Raw genomic sequence first — 16,241 nt, 5'->3', positions numbered from 1 at the left:
ATGAAACGTTAAATTTATCATTTTACTATATAATAAGCATTTTAAAAACATCTATGAGAGATAAAAAGTAATCTGATAAAATAATATAGTCAGAGTCTGATTGACAATGGACAAACTACCAGAATAAAAGCTATAAAACAAGATAAAAGAAGAAGTGAAAAGAACAAAACAAAAGATGAAGCCCCTCACAAAAGTCTTGAATGGGGGTGGGGGAAAGACCTTAATGACACTTATATTAAGTGAAGAAGATGACACATTAAATAACAACACACCACACTTCAAAAGAAATGCACTTAATGCCACACGTTAAAATACGCCTTACAATAATATATAACTTTTTATATTTAATTTTGCTCATAATTTTTTATAATCATATAGTTATAATAGAGTGTGATGTTATCCCACTTAATGGGATTATTTTCTTATAAGAAATTATATGTATTCAGTTTAATATAATTTTTAAAATAATAATAATAATAAAAAAAAGGGAATAATAATACCTGACGATGCTCCGTTTAACCAGGGCATAAAATTCCTCCCGTTTTGTTTGTTTCTGTCTTTTCTTCCCAACCCATGTAATAGAATTTTGAAGTCCACCGTTTGTCTTGTAAAGAAAGAACAAAATAAACAGAGTAGAAAAATAAGAGAAATAGATAGATAGATAAAATATCTATTCTTAAATTCCAACGGCCTTCTACACGTTCTACTTCGCCTTCACTCCACACTCAACTCTCACACTCTTTCCTTTCTCTTCCTTTTCCGCTTCTCACACCTCACTGCGTATTTTCCATTTTCGATTTTCGATTTTCCATTTTCCGTTACTTCATTCGTCTCTAAAACCCTAGCTCCTTCGCTTCTTCATTCTGCAACTCCACGCGCCAGATCTGCAACCATTAAGCTATGCACACCACTACGCATAGCGCATAGCTTATAGCTTATCCCAGACATGTCCAATTCCGATCCTAACAACCGTAACCGCATGGCTCCGTCCCCGCCGGAGCCCAAGCCAATGCCGCCTTCTTCCTGGGCCAAGAAAACAGGATTCAGGCCAAAATTCTCTGGCGAGACCAATGCCACCGATTCGGGCCTGATAACCATCCCTCCGCCTAACGTTGATCTCGAGGCCGGTCGCGTTCGAACTCCGGGAACCGTTAACGGCGTCGCACAAGGCGACAAGCCTCCCGTTCCGATTCCGCCGCCGCCTGCCATCGCGAAGAAGCGGAGAGAATCTGACGGCGTGCCGAAGAATTCGGTTCCCAGCACCAACGGACAGGCGGTGCCGGCCGCGGAACAGCCGCAGCCGAGGAGAATGGCGAGGCACGAGGAAGTGGTGGACGGCTTGCCGGTGGATGACGACGAGTTCGTGTCGCGGCACGCGCATATGAAGTACGAGCTCAGAGATTCACCTGGTTTAGGTATTGAAATATTTTTTAATTTCGATTTGAATTATTGAAGGGCTCGTTGATTTGATTCGGTTATTGAAGGGAATTAAAGTATGATTTCAATTTTCATATGTGTGTTACTCTGTAGTTCCTATTGGCGTGTACGGTGTTCAGCACTACGTTTCGATATTAGGTTCGTTGGTTCTTATTCCGCTTGTGCTTGTTCCTGCCATGGGAGGCACTCATGTGAGTTGTTTTCATCTGGCTTAGTTTGTGTTTTCGTGTTGTGTGGTGTTTGGTTTTGGTTTTGGTGGCGAAGTTCTTGATGTGTCAGTGAGTGTAGGAGGAAACTTCTATGGTGGTATCGACCGTGCTCTTTGTCTCGGGGGTGACTACTCTCTTGCATATTGCTTTTGGCTCCAGGTTACCCTTGATTCAGGGCCCTTCTTTTGTTTATCTGGCGCCGGCGCTCGCGATAATCAATTCCCCGGAGTTTCAAGGATTGAATGGAAATGTTTGTATCTCTTTCCTTTCCTTTATGTTTAAGAATCTTGGAATTTGATTCCCTGCAGTCATGAATTGCGACTGTTGATGCTAGATGAAGTTCGGATGATTTATATTTTTACTTTCAAGATAAAATATGAGCTGTCTGATTTTCGTTCAACAAAGGGAATCTGACTCCCAGAAGATATTGATTCTGTCTGTATATTGGTTTTGTCTATAACAAAGTTGTCGGGTGTTGCAGCAGTTTCTAATTTTGTTTAGTTACTCATTAGTTGGGAGTTTGTGAATGATTGGAAAAAATAGATGATGAAATTTATTTATCAATTTGCAGAAATTCAAGCATATAATGAAGGAGCTCCAGGGGGCTATAATTATTGGTTCAGCTTTTCAAGCTTTACTTGGATATACTGGACTTATGTCACTGTTAGTAAGGTATGGTTTTGGGATTTTCTCAATTTGATTGTTTTTATTAGTTTTTACATATACACACTTCAATTTTTCACTAAACTGAATAATTGTGCATTGATGCAAGTGGTGTGCTAAAGGCTGAGAAATTCACGTTACAGAATCGTAGACGTAGCAATGGAACCTAGACAAAATTTTTGGAGGGGCAAACATACTAACGCATAAGATTTCATTTCTTAGTTTTTTTATTATATTTAGGCGTGACAAATCGAACCATTTATCCATCCAATTCATTCACAGGTAAATTCATTCATACAGTTTACAAAATGAAAATAAAAAATGGATGGGATCCAACCCATCCATTTAATTTTATGAATGACTAATGATTCATCTATTATTATTCAAAATCTAATGGATCCTTTAATAAATTCTTAATGAATCAAAATTAACTTACCTATTTTTTTTCACATTTAAATCTTTCTTAGATTTAATTTTTAAAATATTCAAAAAATATATATTTTTTTTTTCAAAAAATATATTATAAAAAACATATGACTAATTTCAATTACATTGATTGTTAACTTGTTTTTAATACTCAATTTATTGTGAACTATATCAATGAGACATTCACTCATTTTTTTTAATGAAAGCAAATGCATTATTGGTTATTGAATAACATAAGTAATTTTGAAAAACAATTCATTGAATTATGACTATGAGTAGTTAAATTAATCACGCCTTATAAGTTTTAATTATGTGAATATTTCTGAAATAAAACTAAAATTGTGACATTATTATTAATTTAAACTAACCAATTCAGCTACTTTTAAACAAAGTATTTGTTTTTTATATATAGAACTAAATGTAGTATTATTTTTGTGGATGAATTGGATATCCATTCATGAGAAAATTGTTAATGACTGACTTAGAAGAACAATTTTTGTCAAATAGAACATGGATGAATCGGATTTTTTTAAATAAATCAAAATAATTTAACAAATTAATGTTATCTGATTCATCTAGTTTGTCACTCCTAATTATATTTAATGAGTTACAAACATATCGAAGGAATACCAAGATTATTGACAGTGTGGGACTTCATACATGAATATTTATGAATGTGTTAATGTTTTTAAAACTGGACCATTCATTAAATTGCTCATGACGCTAGTTCAAGGTTCAATGGTTCACTCATAATCAAAACAGTATTAACAAAGTAATATGTAAAATAGTATTAAAGAAATATGATATCTGAACTTATAACACCAAAAATACAAACAAAATATCATTCAAAAGTATAAAATCCTTAGATTTAAGTTTTAAGAAACACAAGTGCACAGAATGTTCATTAACAAATAGCAGGTTTACATGTAAAATAAAAAGGCAAATACCATTTTTTTCTTTTGTTTTTTCCTCACCTTTTAATGGAACAATGAAAATGGCATCATATTAAGCATTTTTCATTAACCCACAATAAATCAATCTTTCGGTGTTTTGACCAGTTTTTCTTTTCTTTGACTGATTATTAGGTACATGATTTAATTTAGAGAATACACTAGATTGACATTCCAGTAATATATATATATATATATATATATATATATATATATATATATATATATATATGTGCGCGTATATATATGTATATGCAAAGTTTGCATTATCCTGACCCTGTTGTACCTTGTATTTTTTGAAAAAATTCTGTATCCCTGATGTAATAATGATCATACTAGTTGAGCTAACTCCAACACTAAATAAGGTTATATAAAATTTAAAAAGATCTATAATAATATTAATATTGGCGTTCTCATGCTAACAATCACTAGATGATGATTTATGTAGTTCTAAAAAAATTCTCCTCTTCTGTTAAGAATGAAAGTGTAAGTGTAAGTCTCACATTGAATAAAATATCTTAAGGTTTTGGGTTGGATTGAAGATGGTATCAATCCCTATGTGAGTTTGACTAAGATCTTATTGTTGTTAAATCTCTTTGATGAATTTCCCCTTGAAAGACTCAACATCTTCCATAATAGAGTTGGTGAATATATTAACCAAAAATAGCTAGATAAACAATGTTCTTTTGAATAGTTTATGAGTACTTTTAAAAGTATGGAAATGATATATTTTTCTTTATTGTTAACTAAGGTTATTATCTAATTTTATAATTAGCTGTTTTATAGTATGGATACTGTCAATTCCCATAATTAAGATGCTGAGATAGTTCTTCCATGAAAAAGTGCTTTTTGTTCAAAGCTTTGGGTATACCTTGTTTGAATATGATTCCTCCAACCAATCCCAGTTATACACATCCCCCTTGATGTTTTATGCAATATGAAACTATGTCCTTTGCCTTTTGTCACAACTTAAAATTTAAATCCTTTTGTCACAAATTAAAATTAAGTCACTTCATTACCTGAGTTGACTAAAATAAAAACATCAAATTGCAGTCTTACTTTCTGTTCAGTACAGTTGACAATGAGCCTCATTTTATGTGTTTCCTTACAGGTTAATCAATCCTGTAGTTGTAGCCCCTACTATTGCTGCAGTTGGCCTTTCATTCTACAGTTATGGTTTCCCATTAGTTGGTACATGTATTGAGATTGGTGCAGTTCAAATATTAGTGGTTATTGTTTTTTCTCTTGTAAGTTTGTTTAATTGGCCTTGAGTGTTTATTTCTTTTAATATGGATTCACTTATTTATTCTTTATTAAAAAAAATCCTTGAGTGTGTATAGTATTGCTTGGTGCCTGGACTAGAATTTGTAATCTGTTATTTCTTTATTTCCACAGTATCTTCGTAAGATATCTGTTCTTGGGCATCGCATATTTCTAATTTATGCAGTAAGTAATCTTACGTAACTCTTTGGTACTTGAAATTAAATTTTGTGCTGTAGCAAATGATTTCTGTTTTCTTTGCCTAATTGCCAGGTTCCTCTGGGACTGGCAATTACATGGGCATTTGCTTTCTTGCTGACTGAAGCCGGAGCTTACAGCTACAAAGGGTGTGATATAAATATACCTGCCTCAAATATGGTTTCAGAGCACTGCAGAAAGCATTTTTCAAGGATGAGGCATTGTCGGGTTGATACATCTCAAGCATTGGTATCCTCTCCATGGTTTAGGTTTCCTTATCCACTACAATGGGGTACTCCTGTCTTCCATTGGAAAATGGCTCTTGTAATGTGCGTGGTTTCCTTAATCTCATCAGTAGATTCGGTGAGTTTCTTGTCTTTCTCTGTTTTGGTTCCTAGGCTGTAATTTATCTTACTCTGAATATGTTGATCACCTGAAATGTTATTTTCGAAAAAAAAAAACTAGTTATCTACAGTGCCCTTGTAGAATCTTTATAGTCATTTCTAGTAATATTGTATTTATAAGGCTGCTCTTATTCTGGGATGTGGTACAGGCTTTGATGGGAAATTGTGATTTGGATCTACCACCAACTTCATAACTATTTTCTATTATACTGTATTCACAAGACTGTTCTTTTTCTTGGATGACATACAGGCTTGATCGGAAATTATGATTTGCACCCACTTCTATGATATACGTTTAATAAAAATATTCCTTTGGAGGGTAAAATATGAGCCTTGCATAAGCTATTGTAAGTTAATTTTTAATTGAATACTTTGTCAACGAAGGTGAAAAACTTTTGCTATTGAAATTACACATTATCGGATCCAAGCTTAAAATTCATGATTTTCATCTTGTCATTTTTTTATATGATCAACGTCTTTTCTTGTGGCCGTTGTCTTTTAACATCAAGTTATTACCAAGTGTAAGGTGAGTAATGTTGTATTGGTTCTATCTCAAGACTTAGGAAATTACTAGATCAATGAGAATAACTATTTAATTGCTAAAGTCTTAAGAATTTTGATGCTGCAAGGTGGTTATCAAATAAAAATATGTCTTGATCTAGTTGAGAACAACTGTAAATGATATGTTCCTTGTATTTTTCTCTGTATGCAGGATTATAAGAAATCATTGTACTGTGTCGTTGATATTCATTTACTTTTAATCTTTGCAGGTTGGCACCTACCATGCATCTTCGTTATTGGTAGCATCCAGACCGCCGACTACAGGAGTTCTTAGTCGAGGCATTGGTTTGGAAGGTCTTTCTAGTATCTTGGCTGGTCTCTGGGGAACTGGAACTGGATCTATAACTTTAACCGAAAATGTTCATACAATTGCTGTGACTAAAATGGGGAGTCGCCGGGCAGTTCAACTGGGTGCATGCTTTCTGATAGTGTTGTCTCTTGTGGGTAAGTTTCTGTATTTTTTCTGTGGTTGGATCTAGTCTAAATTTCTTCAGAAGTACACTTATTATGAGCATTGAGTTACTTGGTTGAAAAGCTAATTTGGGTTCTGTAGTTTGTGGTATTACTTATCATGCAATTTATTTGGTTTCCCAGTGATTCTGAAATTTCATTTTTCTGGTCTGCTGCATTTAGTACAATTATTTTGTGTGAAACATATAATGTTTGTCAAATCATTTCTGGAAATCAAGCTTCCAGTAGAATTACGGGCTGTAGAATAAAAAAATTGCATTAGTGTAGTTCATTATGATGTCCAAACTAAAGTCTAAATCTAGTCTTATGTAAGTTATTGTCCAAACAAATGGCTACGCCATTTGCACTTTGATCAATGATTTCCCAACAAGTGAATAAAGAAGTATGGCTTTTGGGGCCAAAATTGTTTAGTGCAAAATTTCCAAATATATCAATTCGAGGAATGTTAGAAAAATCGGCCAGCAGTTGGGAGGGGGGTTGAACTCAATTGGGATTTAAAAAATTTCAGAGAATTATTTCCTTTGAATCAAATGGTTTCGATGATCAACAAAGATCTTTTCTTTTCAAAGATTGTGATGTATGAGGTATTGAAATCAATGCACACTTTCAGCTATTGCAGTAACAGGTTTAAAAATCTTGTTAAAGATTTTAAAGAAAACATGCCATATGCCCCAAGCTTATGGGTTCAAGGGATAAAGAGAAAGTAATATAATAAGATTTTTAACTTGGTTCACTTGGTCTCTCAATCGATTAGGATTCCACTAAATAAGCTAGTTGCTAACTTATTGGCCTTTCAAAGCACTCTCTTAAAGTTATTTTAATCCATTAAATTGCACAAATCTTTTCTTCAAAACTAGGCATTTTAACATTAAAATCTTTATAACAGATTAAAGCTGGCAGCAAATATAAAGGCTTGGAGACTATCTCCTCTTTATATGATATTATTTCGACAAAAGATCAAATAGGTTTTTCTGAGAAAAATAAAGTTCTTCTACAACGGTCTAACTTACTTCTTTTCAAAAGATCGTCATATTTTCTGTGCATAAAGATCAAAGAAGTTCAACATCCTATGCAAGATTAGTCATTTGTTTTTTGGTAAAACGTTTACCCAAATGATGTTGTTCTGAACTTTTTCTTTTGCATTGTGGGTTTGTTAATCCTTGACACAAGGGTTGTGTTGAGGTGTATAGCTTATGGTAGAGTTTAATAAGTGAGTTTGAAAGTGTTCTTGTCCTGTTCTAGAAACTTTCTTGGTTGGCTTTTCTAAGTTTGCATGTGAGGTATGTTTGTAAAAGTTTGAAAATTTAATGGAATCATACTTATCTGATTAGAAAATTGGATGTTCTAGAGTTAAACGAACCAGTACAAAAGTCTTTGTATATTCTTTCCTTTTATCTCTCTTGAATTCATACTTCGATGCATACGGTATGTTTTCTAAAAATTTGAATTTAGAGCTTGATACTTTAATAGCTGAAACTGTTTATTGATTTCATGATCTCATCCCTTACAATCTTTGAAAAGCTTTTACTTTTCCTGGTACAAACTGATCCCTCCCTTGTCAGATTTGATACTGATGTAAAAATTACAAGTTCTGAATAATTAGGTTATCTGTTAAGTGTGCATGGAGTAATGAGCAAGCATAGGGCTTATGAAGGCAATTGATGACATCAGAGTTGAGTGTGGAAGTAGATAAACTGTGTTAGAGAATATATTCAATGTGAAACACATTGAGACTATATATTTGTGAGTGGTCTGCGCCCGATAGCGGGTAGCATGATAGATCCAACAAAACTCATTAGAATAGATTTTAATACCATATTAGGAAGTGAATTTTAAGCCTAACTTAACCTCATAAAACTGGTTTATAAGATGAAGTTTGTACTTATTTATATACTGTGATTTGACCTTATTTCTAGTCAATGTAGAATCTCAAGCACATTGTTTAACAACTAGATTCCCTGATTTTTTACTCTCCCTCACACATAACAACCGTTACCCAGACTTGTAATATATATTTGTGTTACCATTTAAGGTATGACTAAAGCACTAGCAGCTTTATGTTTTTAACTGTGCTCAATAATGCACTAAGAGATGCTGGTTTTTAAGTTAAGGCGAACTATACAGAATGTTAATAGTGAAAGAAGCGGTTGTGATGCTAGAGAATCTCAACATTGCTTAGGTTGTACGCATTAATATGGTTAGATGATTTTGCAACCTTTAATATTCAGTTTACCCTGCATTTAGAAATGATTTTCCTAAGTTGCATAGTTCCAAATTATGATTGCAATGTTATTTTAGCATCATCATGAGACATGCAAATAACTCTAAAAGACTCAATTATATTTGAAATTGTGTTGGGTTTGATACATGTTTGACTGACCCAGCTGCTTTTGAGGTATCTGTACTTCATATTTCGTTGCAGCCAAATGCTTCAGTGGGGCTTTATCTAACTGGTGGCTAGTTAGCCCTTTTGAACTGATGATCTAGAGCGATTTCTATCTTTCTTCCGAGAGATAGAACCTTTCTTGCTTTCAAGTGATAGCTATTGACATTGCATAAAATCTCAATTCTAAGGGAAAAAGTGGTTTGAAGCTTCCCTGAGATACTTTCTCAGTTCTCCTATCCATATTTTTGGCATGAGTGGTTATTCATAACCGGTGTTATCAATGGCAGATGGTTGAATATGGTGAAAGGCCAAAGTTCCGCCATATAAACATGCCACATTGTGTTCTATTATGCCACCATAGTAGGCTTGACTTCACGAGTTGTCTGTGGCAGTTGGCAAAAAATCTGCCATGGCTCTGCCATTTAACCACAGTGTTGCTCACCAAGTGCATCAATCTTCATAGAAACAGTAAATAAGCTGTTGATTTCTTGGATGTCTGCAATCATTTTTGTGACCAAATAAGTCTTAATACAGTTAGGACGTGTGATTTATTCAGTCTGCTTTTGCTGTCTTTTCTTGTGCCCACTTAATATAGTTTTGTAGTTTTATGCTCTCATCATCTGTAAAACAACTCTTACAAGTTATCCGTGTTTAATTTTGCTTATGCCGCACAACAGGTAAGGTTGGAGGATTCATTGCTTCAATACCTGAAGTTATGGTTGCTGGTCTCCTCTGCTTTATGTGGGCAATGCTCACTGCATTGGGCTTGTCAAATCTACGCTATAGTGAGGCTGGAAGCTCACGCAATATCATCATAGTCGGGTTATCACTGTTTTTCTCTCTTTCCATACCTGCTTACTTTCAACAATATGGCATCTCCCCGAATTCCAACCTGTCTGTGCCAAATTACTTCCAGCCCTACATTGTGGCTTCTCATGGGCCTTTCCACAGCAAATATGGAGGGGTATGCCTGTGTCTTTATGTTTTACTATATGGTGCTTGAATTTGTGTCAAATTTTCAGAAAAGATAGAGTAATCCAAAGGCCACTTTCATTTCTTTAGATGGGTGTGGCTCCTCATGAAACTGTCATTACATATGTATCTCCATGATACTGTGAATGGACGTTGAAACTACCAATTTCTTAATAGGGAGTAGGTATTTGGTTTCTTATTGTAAGGCCAAAAATGCCTATTACTCCATAGTTTTGACTAAATATTCATGATGTGGTGAAAGTGTTAAGCTAAAAAGTAATTATGTCTCTGGAATTAGTATTGATTATTTTTGTTATTTTAACACTTGAATGCTGGTTAAAAATCACTGTTACTCCTTTGTAGAAACTTTACTTGTGTTGCAATGTAGGTTTGTCTAAAAGAGCACTTGTTAATCCTTTTGCAGTTGAACTATGTCTTGAACACGCTTTTTTCGCTACACATGGTGATAGCATTTCTTGTGGCTGTTATTCTGGATAATACCGTACCTGGCAGTAAGCTGGAACGTGGGGTATATGTTTGGTCCGAAGCGGAGGTTGCTAGAAGAGAGCCTGCTGTTGCTAATGACTATGAGTTGCCCTTGAGAATTGGTCGGATTTTCAGATGGGTGAAGTGGGTTGGCCTGTAATGTAGAAGAACACTTGTTTTTCTTTGGTTGACATATTCACTTTATTAAATACTCTCCCAACTGCTTAAGGAACCTTAGCAGTGATGGAGAGTAATAGGTGATGCATTTTACAGTGCTAGTTTGTACACATTGGGATTTGTTGGGGCCTATTTGTGTTGTAATTTATTAGATTAACCTTATAGCTAGTTTCTTTATTCATTCGACATCTCCAGGTGTAGTTTTTTTCCTTGCATAAAGCCATTTTGAATGTATATATAATTTCCTTTTTGTAGTTTTATCAAGCTTCATTTGCAATTCCTAGTTGAGACTAGCTATATATAATTATAATTAGAATGTAAGCATAGTTAGTAAGTACTCATGAAAAATAATGCATCTTCAGGACAACGGAAGGTTTGTGCTGTTCTCGTCAATATCTCTCTAGTTTAATGTTTTCATTGCGTGAACAATCTGTAAGAATATAAACGCATCTCATTTTACACTGTTATTCAAATCAATTGCCAAAAAGTTGTAAAGTGATGCAAGCCTATGTAATCTAATTCATAAATAATTAAAACTAATTCATAACCAAATCAATTCGAATAATTTTAATCCCATCTTAGTAGTTTGATTTCATATTTAAATCATTTTTTATGTTTTAAATTCAATCCAATTAATTGGATATTGATTGAAACATTGTTTGGACTTAAAAAAAATCCAAATTGATTGTCAATTCTAAGACATAGTTTGGTTGGTCTTGTTGAGAAACATCTTTAGTTTTTGTATATGGTTCTGTTTAGTTTGAGCTTTGTTGAGGAATCATTGTTTAATCCTCTCGTATACAAAATATTTATGTAGGTCATGAATGAGACTCCTCCGCCCATTTATGTAGGTCATGAATGGGACTCTTCCACCCATTTATTATTCTTTTGTTGTTTGTTTTTTGATCAAGACATCTTTGGCTAACATTAGAATTTTTAGGTTAATTTTGGTCGGGATATCTTTTCGTTGGCCTCAATTAAAGCATCACCAACTCATCTTTCGTTGGGTTGTTAATGAAAATGACTTAATATTTAATGTACGTTATTATTTGTTCTATAAATAATAATAAGAGTCTTTACATATCATTACTATTACTAAATACATATATTTTATTATTTGATTTGTTTAACCTATTTCTTATGAAGATAATTATATACAATTAAGAGAGAAAAATAATTTATTAATTGTCTATCTTTTTAGGAAAATATATTAATATAGAAAAGAAATAATTCTTGATTCACATTACCTTTTAAATTGATGCTATTCTCAAATAACAAAAATTTGCTAACAAGAAACTGATGATCGATACAAGAAATAACTTTGGTGAGAATATTCATAACTTAAAACTAAGTATTGATATGAGTGATTGATGTGATATGGTCATCTTAAGTCTCACGAACAAATGTTTGGTTCGTTTTTACAACACCAAAACTGCAACAATATGAATAACACTTGTATTGGAGCATAAAGAGGCATTGAATCTACTTGAGAAAATCCAAGTTCATCCAAAAGACCACAAAGTCAAATTATTTCAAAATAAATAGTAGACATGGTGCAATACTTTGATTTAGTAAATAATCTAGAGATTTGTGTTTACTTCTCACTTTTCCATGAGATCAACGAGGAGCCAAGAATTATGCACCTACTAGTGATAGATGGTTGAGGTTTTTTTGACCATCATGGTTTTTTTTTTTTTTTTTTTTTATCAAGGTGAGGCTGCTTTTAAAAAAATTATAAATTTTGGTAAGTTATGCCCACTTGGCACGACTTAATATGAAGAAATCGTGCTAGGTTGACAAGATTTCTGTCACGTCAACCTGAAGTCATGCCAACTTGGTATGATTTTGTCCACGTCATAATTTTTTTTTCTGACTTAAGTTTTATTTTCTTAAATAAATATATATTATTAATTATTTAATTATAATAAAAATTGAGTAGTGAATTATGTAATATTTGAAATTAATTTGTTAAATAATTTTTTTTAATGGAGGAATATTTGTTGTTGGTTAATTTAAGTTGTTAGTTGAATAAAATAAATGAAGGCATAAATACATAGGTAAAGAAAATGAAGAAATTAATGATCAAAGTTGATATTGAAATTTATTATAAGCTTGTCTGTGCAAACAATTGCTTCTATTGAGACATTCGATTCTACAATATGAACATTTGTTTTGACTTATTTGGAATTGAATCATCCATTTTGTTACGGATACGTTGAGTGTTAAGTCTTCCTGATTGATGTCGATGCATCATGGGGTTAGGTAACAAATTCAGTCCTGTGTAAGTAGACCAAGTAGACCAATAATCCTGATTTCAAAATGGATTAAATTGGACCTCATAAGTCTTGAAAATATTATGGAGACTGTACACTGAGATCTCATAATGAAGCCAATATCGACGATGATGACATTGTGACACGTCTTCCCATAAATAATTTACTTCCAATAGTTCAACTTTTTATTTTTATTTTATATCTTGTAATGAATCTTACTAATTTGTGTAGTTATAATTAATCTCTTCTCATCATTATGTATTCTATAAAACCATTACTTCCCAATGTATTTATTTTCCAAATCCACAACAATAATTCTCTATTTATTTTCCAAATACAATAAATATTCTCATTTCTCTATTTATTTCCAAATGCAATAACAACTTTCTTCATATTTTTTTATTAATCACATAAGCAAATTAATATATTACATTACCGTCAAACATGATTCATGCACGATTACCCAGTTTTTTGTCGCTTAAAACTAACACCCTTAAAAAATTATTTATCAAATTAATTTTAAATACTACATAACTTACTACTCAATTTTAATTAATTTCAATTGTAATTAAATAGTTACTAATATATATATATATATATTTAAAAACAAGAAAGTTTTTTTTTTTAAAAAGAAAATTTTTATGACGTGGACAAAGTTATGCCAAGTTGGCATGACTTCAGCTTGACGTGGCAGAAATCGTGCCAACTTGACACGAGTTTAGGTTGATATGGCCAAAATAGTGCCAAGTTGGCACGACTTCTTTATATGAAGTCGTGCCAGATTGACATAATTTACCCAAATTCGTAATTTTTTTAAAAGCAGCCTCATTTTGGTAAAAAACAAGAAAAGAACCCCATGGTGGTCAAAAACACGATTGTTGAATATTAAGACACTTAACCCAATCAACATCACTATAAGCAATTACTTTAAGAGTTATCCCTATGGAAAAAGAATAGACCTTGTTGGGAGGTTTTTTTTCAAGTAGTGAATTATACAATGGACCGTTGTCAAGTGTATATGACGACCATAATGATAAATTATCTCACTTGTTGCATGATAAATGATATGTGAGATCCTGTAATGGTCAAATAATTAAGACTACACACAATATATTATTGGTAAAATAAAAGATCTAGAAAAAGATCACCCTCATCATGCTAATATTTAACATTAACTTCAAAAAGAGTATCCACCAAATTAGCTTATTGGAGGCCAACCATAAAGATCAAGTTTAAGGTATATTTATCTTGATGTAGAAATGTACCTTTGTAGGGAATATTTATCAAACTCTTTTTATCAAGTTTAAGGTATATTTATCAAACTCAAGACCAAGAAAATAATGCAAGTAATACCTTTATATGAAATGTGATTTGTACTTTTTGTTTAAGTTCTTTGATGGATGCCTAATCAAAGTCAATAATAACCATATTGTTAATATAAGGAAGTAAAAGAATAATTCTCATTAGTGTGTGATGGATGAATAAAGAATAGTCATATTTACTCTGAGTAAAGGAGAACTTATGGATAATGTAACAATCTATACTTTGGGAGCTTGGTTAAGACCATATAAGGAGTGTTTGAGCTTGCACATACCAATGAATCAAGTGAAGAGACCCTGAAGAAGATCCATGTAAATAACTTTAGTGAACTCAATATGAAGAAAGACATTCTTCCCATCCATTTCATGAAGAAACCATCCATTTGAGGTAGCTATAAAAAGGAAGTTCTGATAGTTTTCATTTAGGATACAAGTCTAGATGTCTCATCATGATCAATCCTATATTTCTACTTGTTACCTAAGACAATTGATCTAGCTTTGTAATGGTTAAGAGAACCATTCAAATTTAGTTTCACACAATACACCCATTTGCAACCTATGGGTTTGATATTAGAAGGAAAAAGGACAATATCTCATGTCAAATTCTCCTGAAAGGTCTGAAGTTCATCATTCATAGCTTTTAGCCAACATACATATTTATGTAAGTAACAAGTAGGAATACATGTGATAGAGAAAAAAATAATCAAAGAAGTATAGAGGAATTAAACATGTATGGTAATCAATGAATTCTTAAGGCATTCTACTATATCGTTGAGGTACAACCAGTACAAGAACAAAAGACGAATTGGCTTCAGAAGGAGGATGTGATCATGCCCACTTGTTTTTTTAACATATGGATGCCTAGTTTGAAATATTTAATAGATGGAGACAAGTTGGAAAACTTAGGAAGAATAACAACATGGTTCAAAGTAGGAGAAAAACAAGGAAAAAAGAACTAATTATCAAAAGAAGTCAAATTTTTGAAGAGGCAGAAAGGATGGTTAGAAGTATCATAACACATGAGATTCTTATGAAAGTGATTATACCTCAAAAATGCACATCAAAAATATTGTGCCCCCAAGCTTATGTTGTTTAAGCAGAGTAAATGGACAAAAACATATACAACCAAAAGTATGTAAAGTACTTAAGTAAGACAATTGATCAAGAGAACAATGGTGGAAAAAGCCTTAACTTAAAATCTATAAGAAACATAGGCTTGGACAAGCAATGTCATTTTCTGGAGGAAAATTGAGGTAAGAGCATTGAAACACAATGCCTTTTTACTAAAGGTACTCCTGAAACATGTATTTACTACCAAGGTCAGAGCAAAATATTTTAGTACTAGTTTAGCATTGAGTTTCAACATATGCCATATATTGTTTTAAATACGAAAAACTTGGCATATTTATATCAAAGAAAATATATCCAAATAAAATTATTATAATCATCAATAAATATAACAAAATACTTGTCCTCTGAATTGAATAAAAATTGAACTTGCAAAAATGATATTATTCTAATAAGGAATCTTCTTCGAGGAATCTTTCTTTGAAGAGGAATCCTAGTTCAAATTTCTTAAAGAAACTTGGAAAATGTTGAATATTCTAAGTCTTTTGCTGCCTTAGAGGATGCTCCCATCATAATTGAATGGTCAAATGTGACAAAAGTACTTATATTGAGCATGTAAAGTCACAAGAGACTTATCCCAAACATCATTATGAATAATTTCAAAACAAGAGGAACCATAATGAGAACTAAAAGGAAAAGTAAGAGTTTTCTTTTAGAAACAAATTTGCAATATATAATTAAAAAAACAAAAAATATATACAATAATAACAACATTATATTTCACAACAAACTATATTTAAATAAGACACAATAACCAAATTAGGACTAAAGCAATTTCTTAGACTAGGTGAGAAAAAATGGAGATGACGAGGTGATTATAGTTCAGAGAATTAGAGCACATAACTACAAACTACATTATTAGGAATTCAAATCTTTCCACGCCTTCAATAGACCAAATATGAGAAGATTTTTGTCATTTTG

The 16,241-nt window shown here is 32.5% G+C and overlaps 1 protein-coding gene across 4 annotated transcripts; it reads left to right on the top strand.

The window, feature by feature from the left end:
* Positions 1–522: 522 nt before the first annotated feature.
* On the top strand, positions 523–10,858 carry LOC137820413 (nucleobase-ascorbate transporter 12). 4 transcript variants are annotated; one of them, XM_068624498.2, is made up of 10 exons: positions 523–1,415; positions 1,531–1,628; positions 1,726–1,896; positions 2,218–2,318; positions 4,797–4,932; positions 5,081–5,131; positions 5,219–5,506; positions 6,318–6,552; positions 9,643–9,929; positions 10,362–10,858. In XM_068624498.2, the coding sequence occupies exons 1-10, from the start codon at positions 947–949 to the stop codon at positions 10,581–10,583; spliced, it is 2,058 nt and encodes a 685-aa protein (XP_068480599.2). In that variant the 5' UTR covers positions 523–946; the 3' UTR covers positions 10,584–10,858. The 4 variants fall into 4 exon arrangements, with proteins under 4 accessions (XP_068480599.2, XP_068480607.2, XP_090153501.1 ...); XM_090297375.1 differs by having other exon boundaries at positions 711–1,415; positions 1,806–1,896; XM_068624506.2 differs by lacking the exon at positions 9,643–9,929 and having other exon boundaries at positions 643–1,415.
* The last annotated feature ends 5,383 nt before the right edge of the window (positions 10,859–16,241 follow it).

The sequence above is a fragment of the Phaseolus vulgaris genome, chromosome 11 (genome assembly GCF_051622355.1).
Source record: "Phaseolus vulgaris cultivar YP4 chromosome 11, ASM5162235v1, whole genome shotgun sequence".
Lineage (NCBI taxonomy): Eukaryota > Viridiplantae > Streptophyta > Magnoliopsida > Fabales > Fabaceae > Phaseolus > Phaseolus vulgaris.
This window is presented reverse-complemented; position numbering and strand designations above follow the sequence as displayed.

Excerpts from the sequence above, each read along its gene's own strand:
- LOC137820413 (XM_068624498.2), top strand. The coding sequence starts at position 947 with ATGTCCAATTCCGATCCTAACAACCGTAACCGCATGGCTCCGTCCCCG. Across the intron at positions 5,507-6,317 it reads TAATCTCATCAGTAGATTCG|GTTGGCACCTACCATGCATC; the intron begins GTGAGTTTCTTG and ends TAATCTTTGCAG. Across the intron at positions 6,553-9,642 it reads GATAGTGTTGTCTCTTGTGG|GTAAGGTTGGAGGATTCATT; the intron begins GTAAGTTTCTGT and ends GCCGCACAACAG.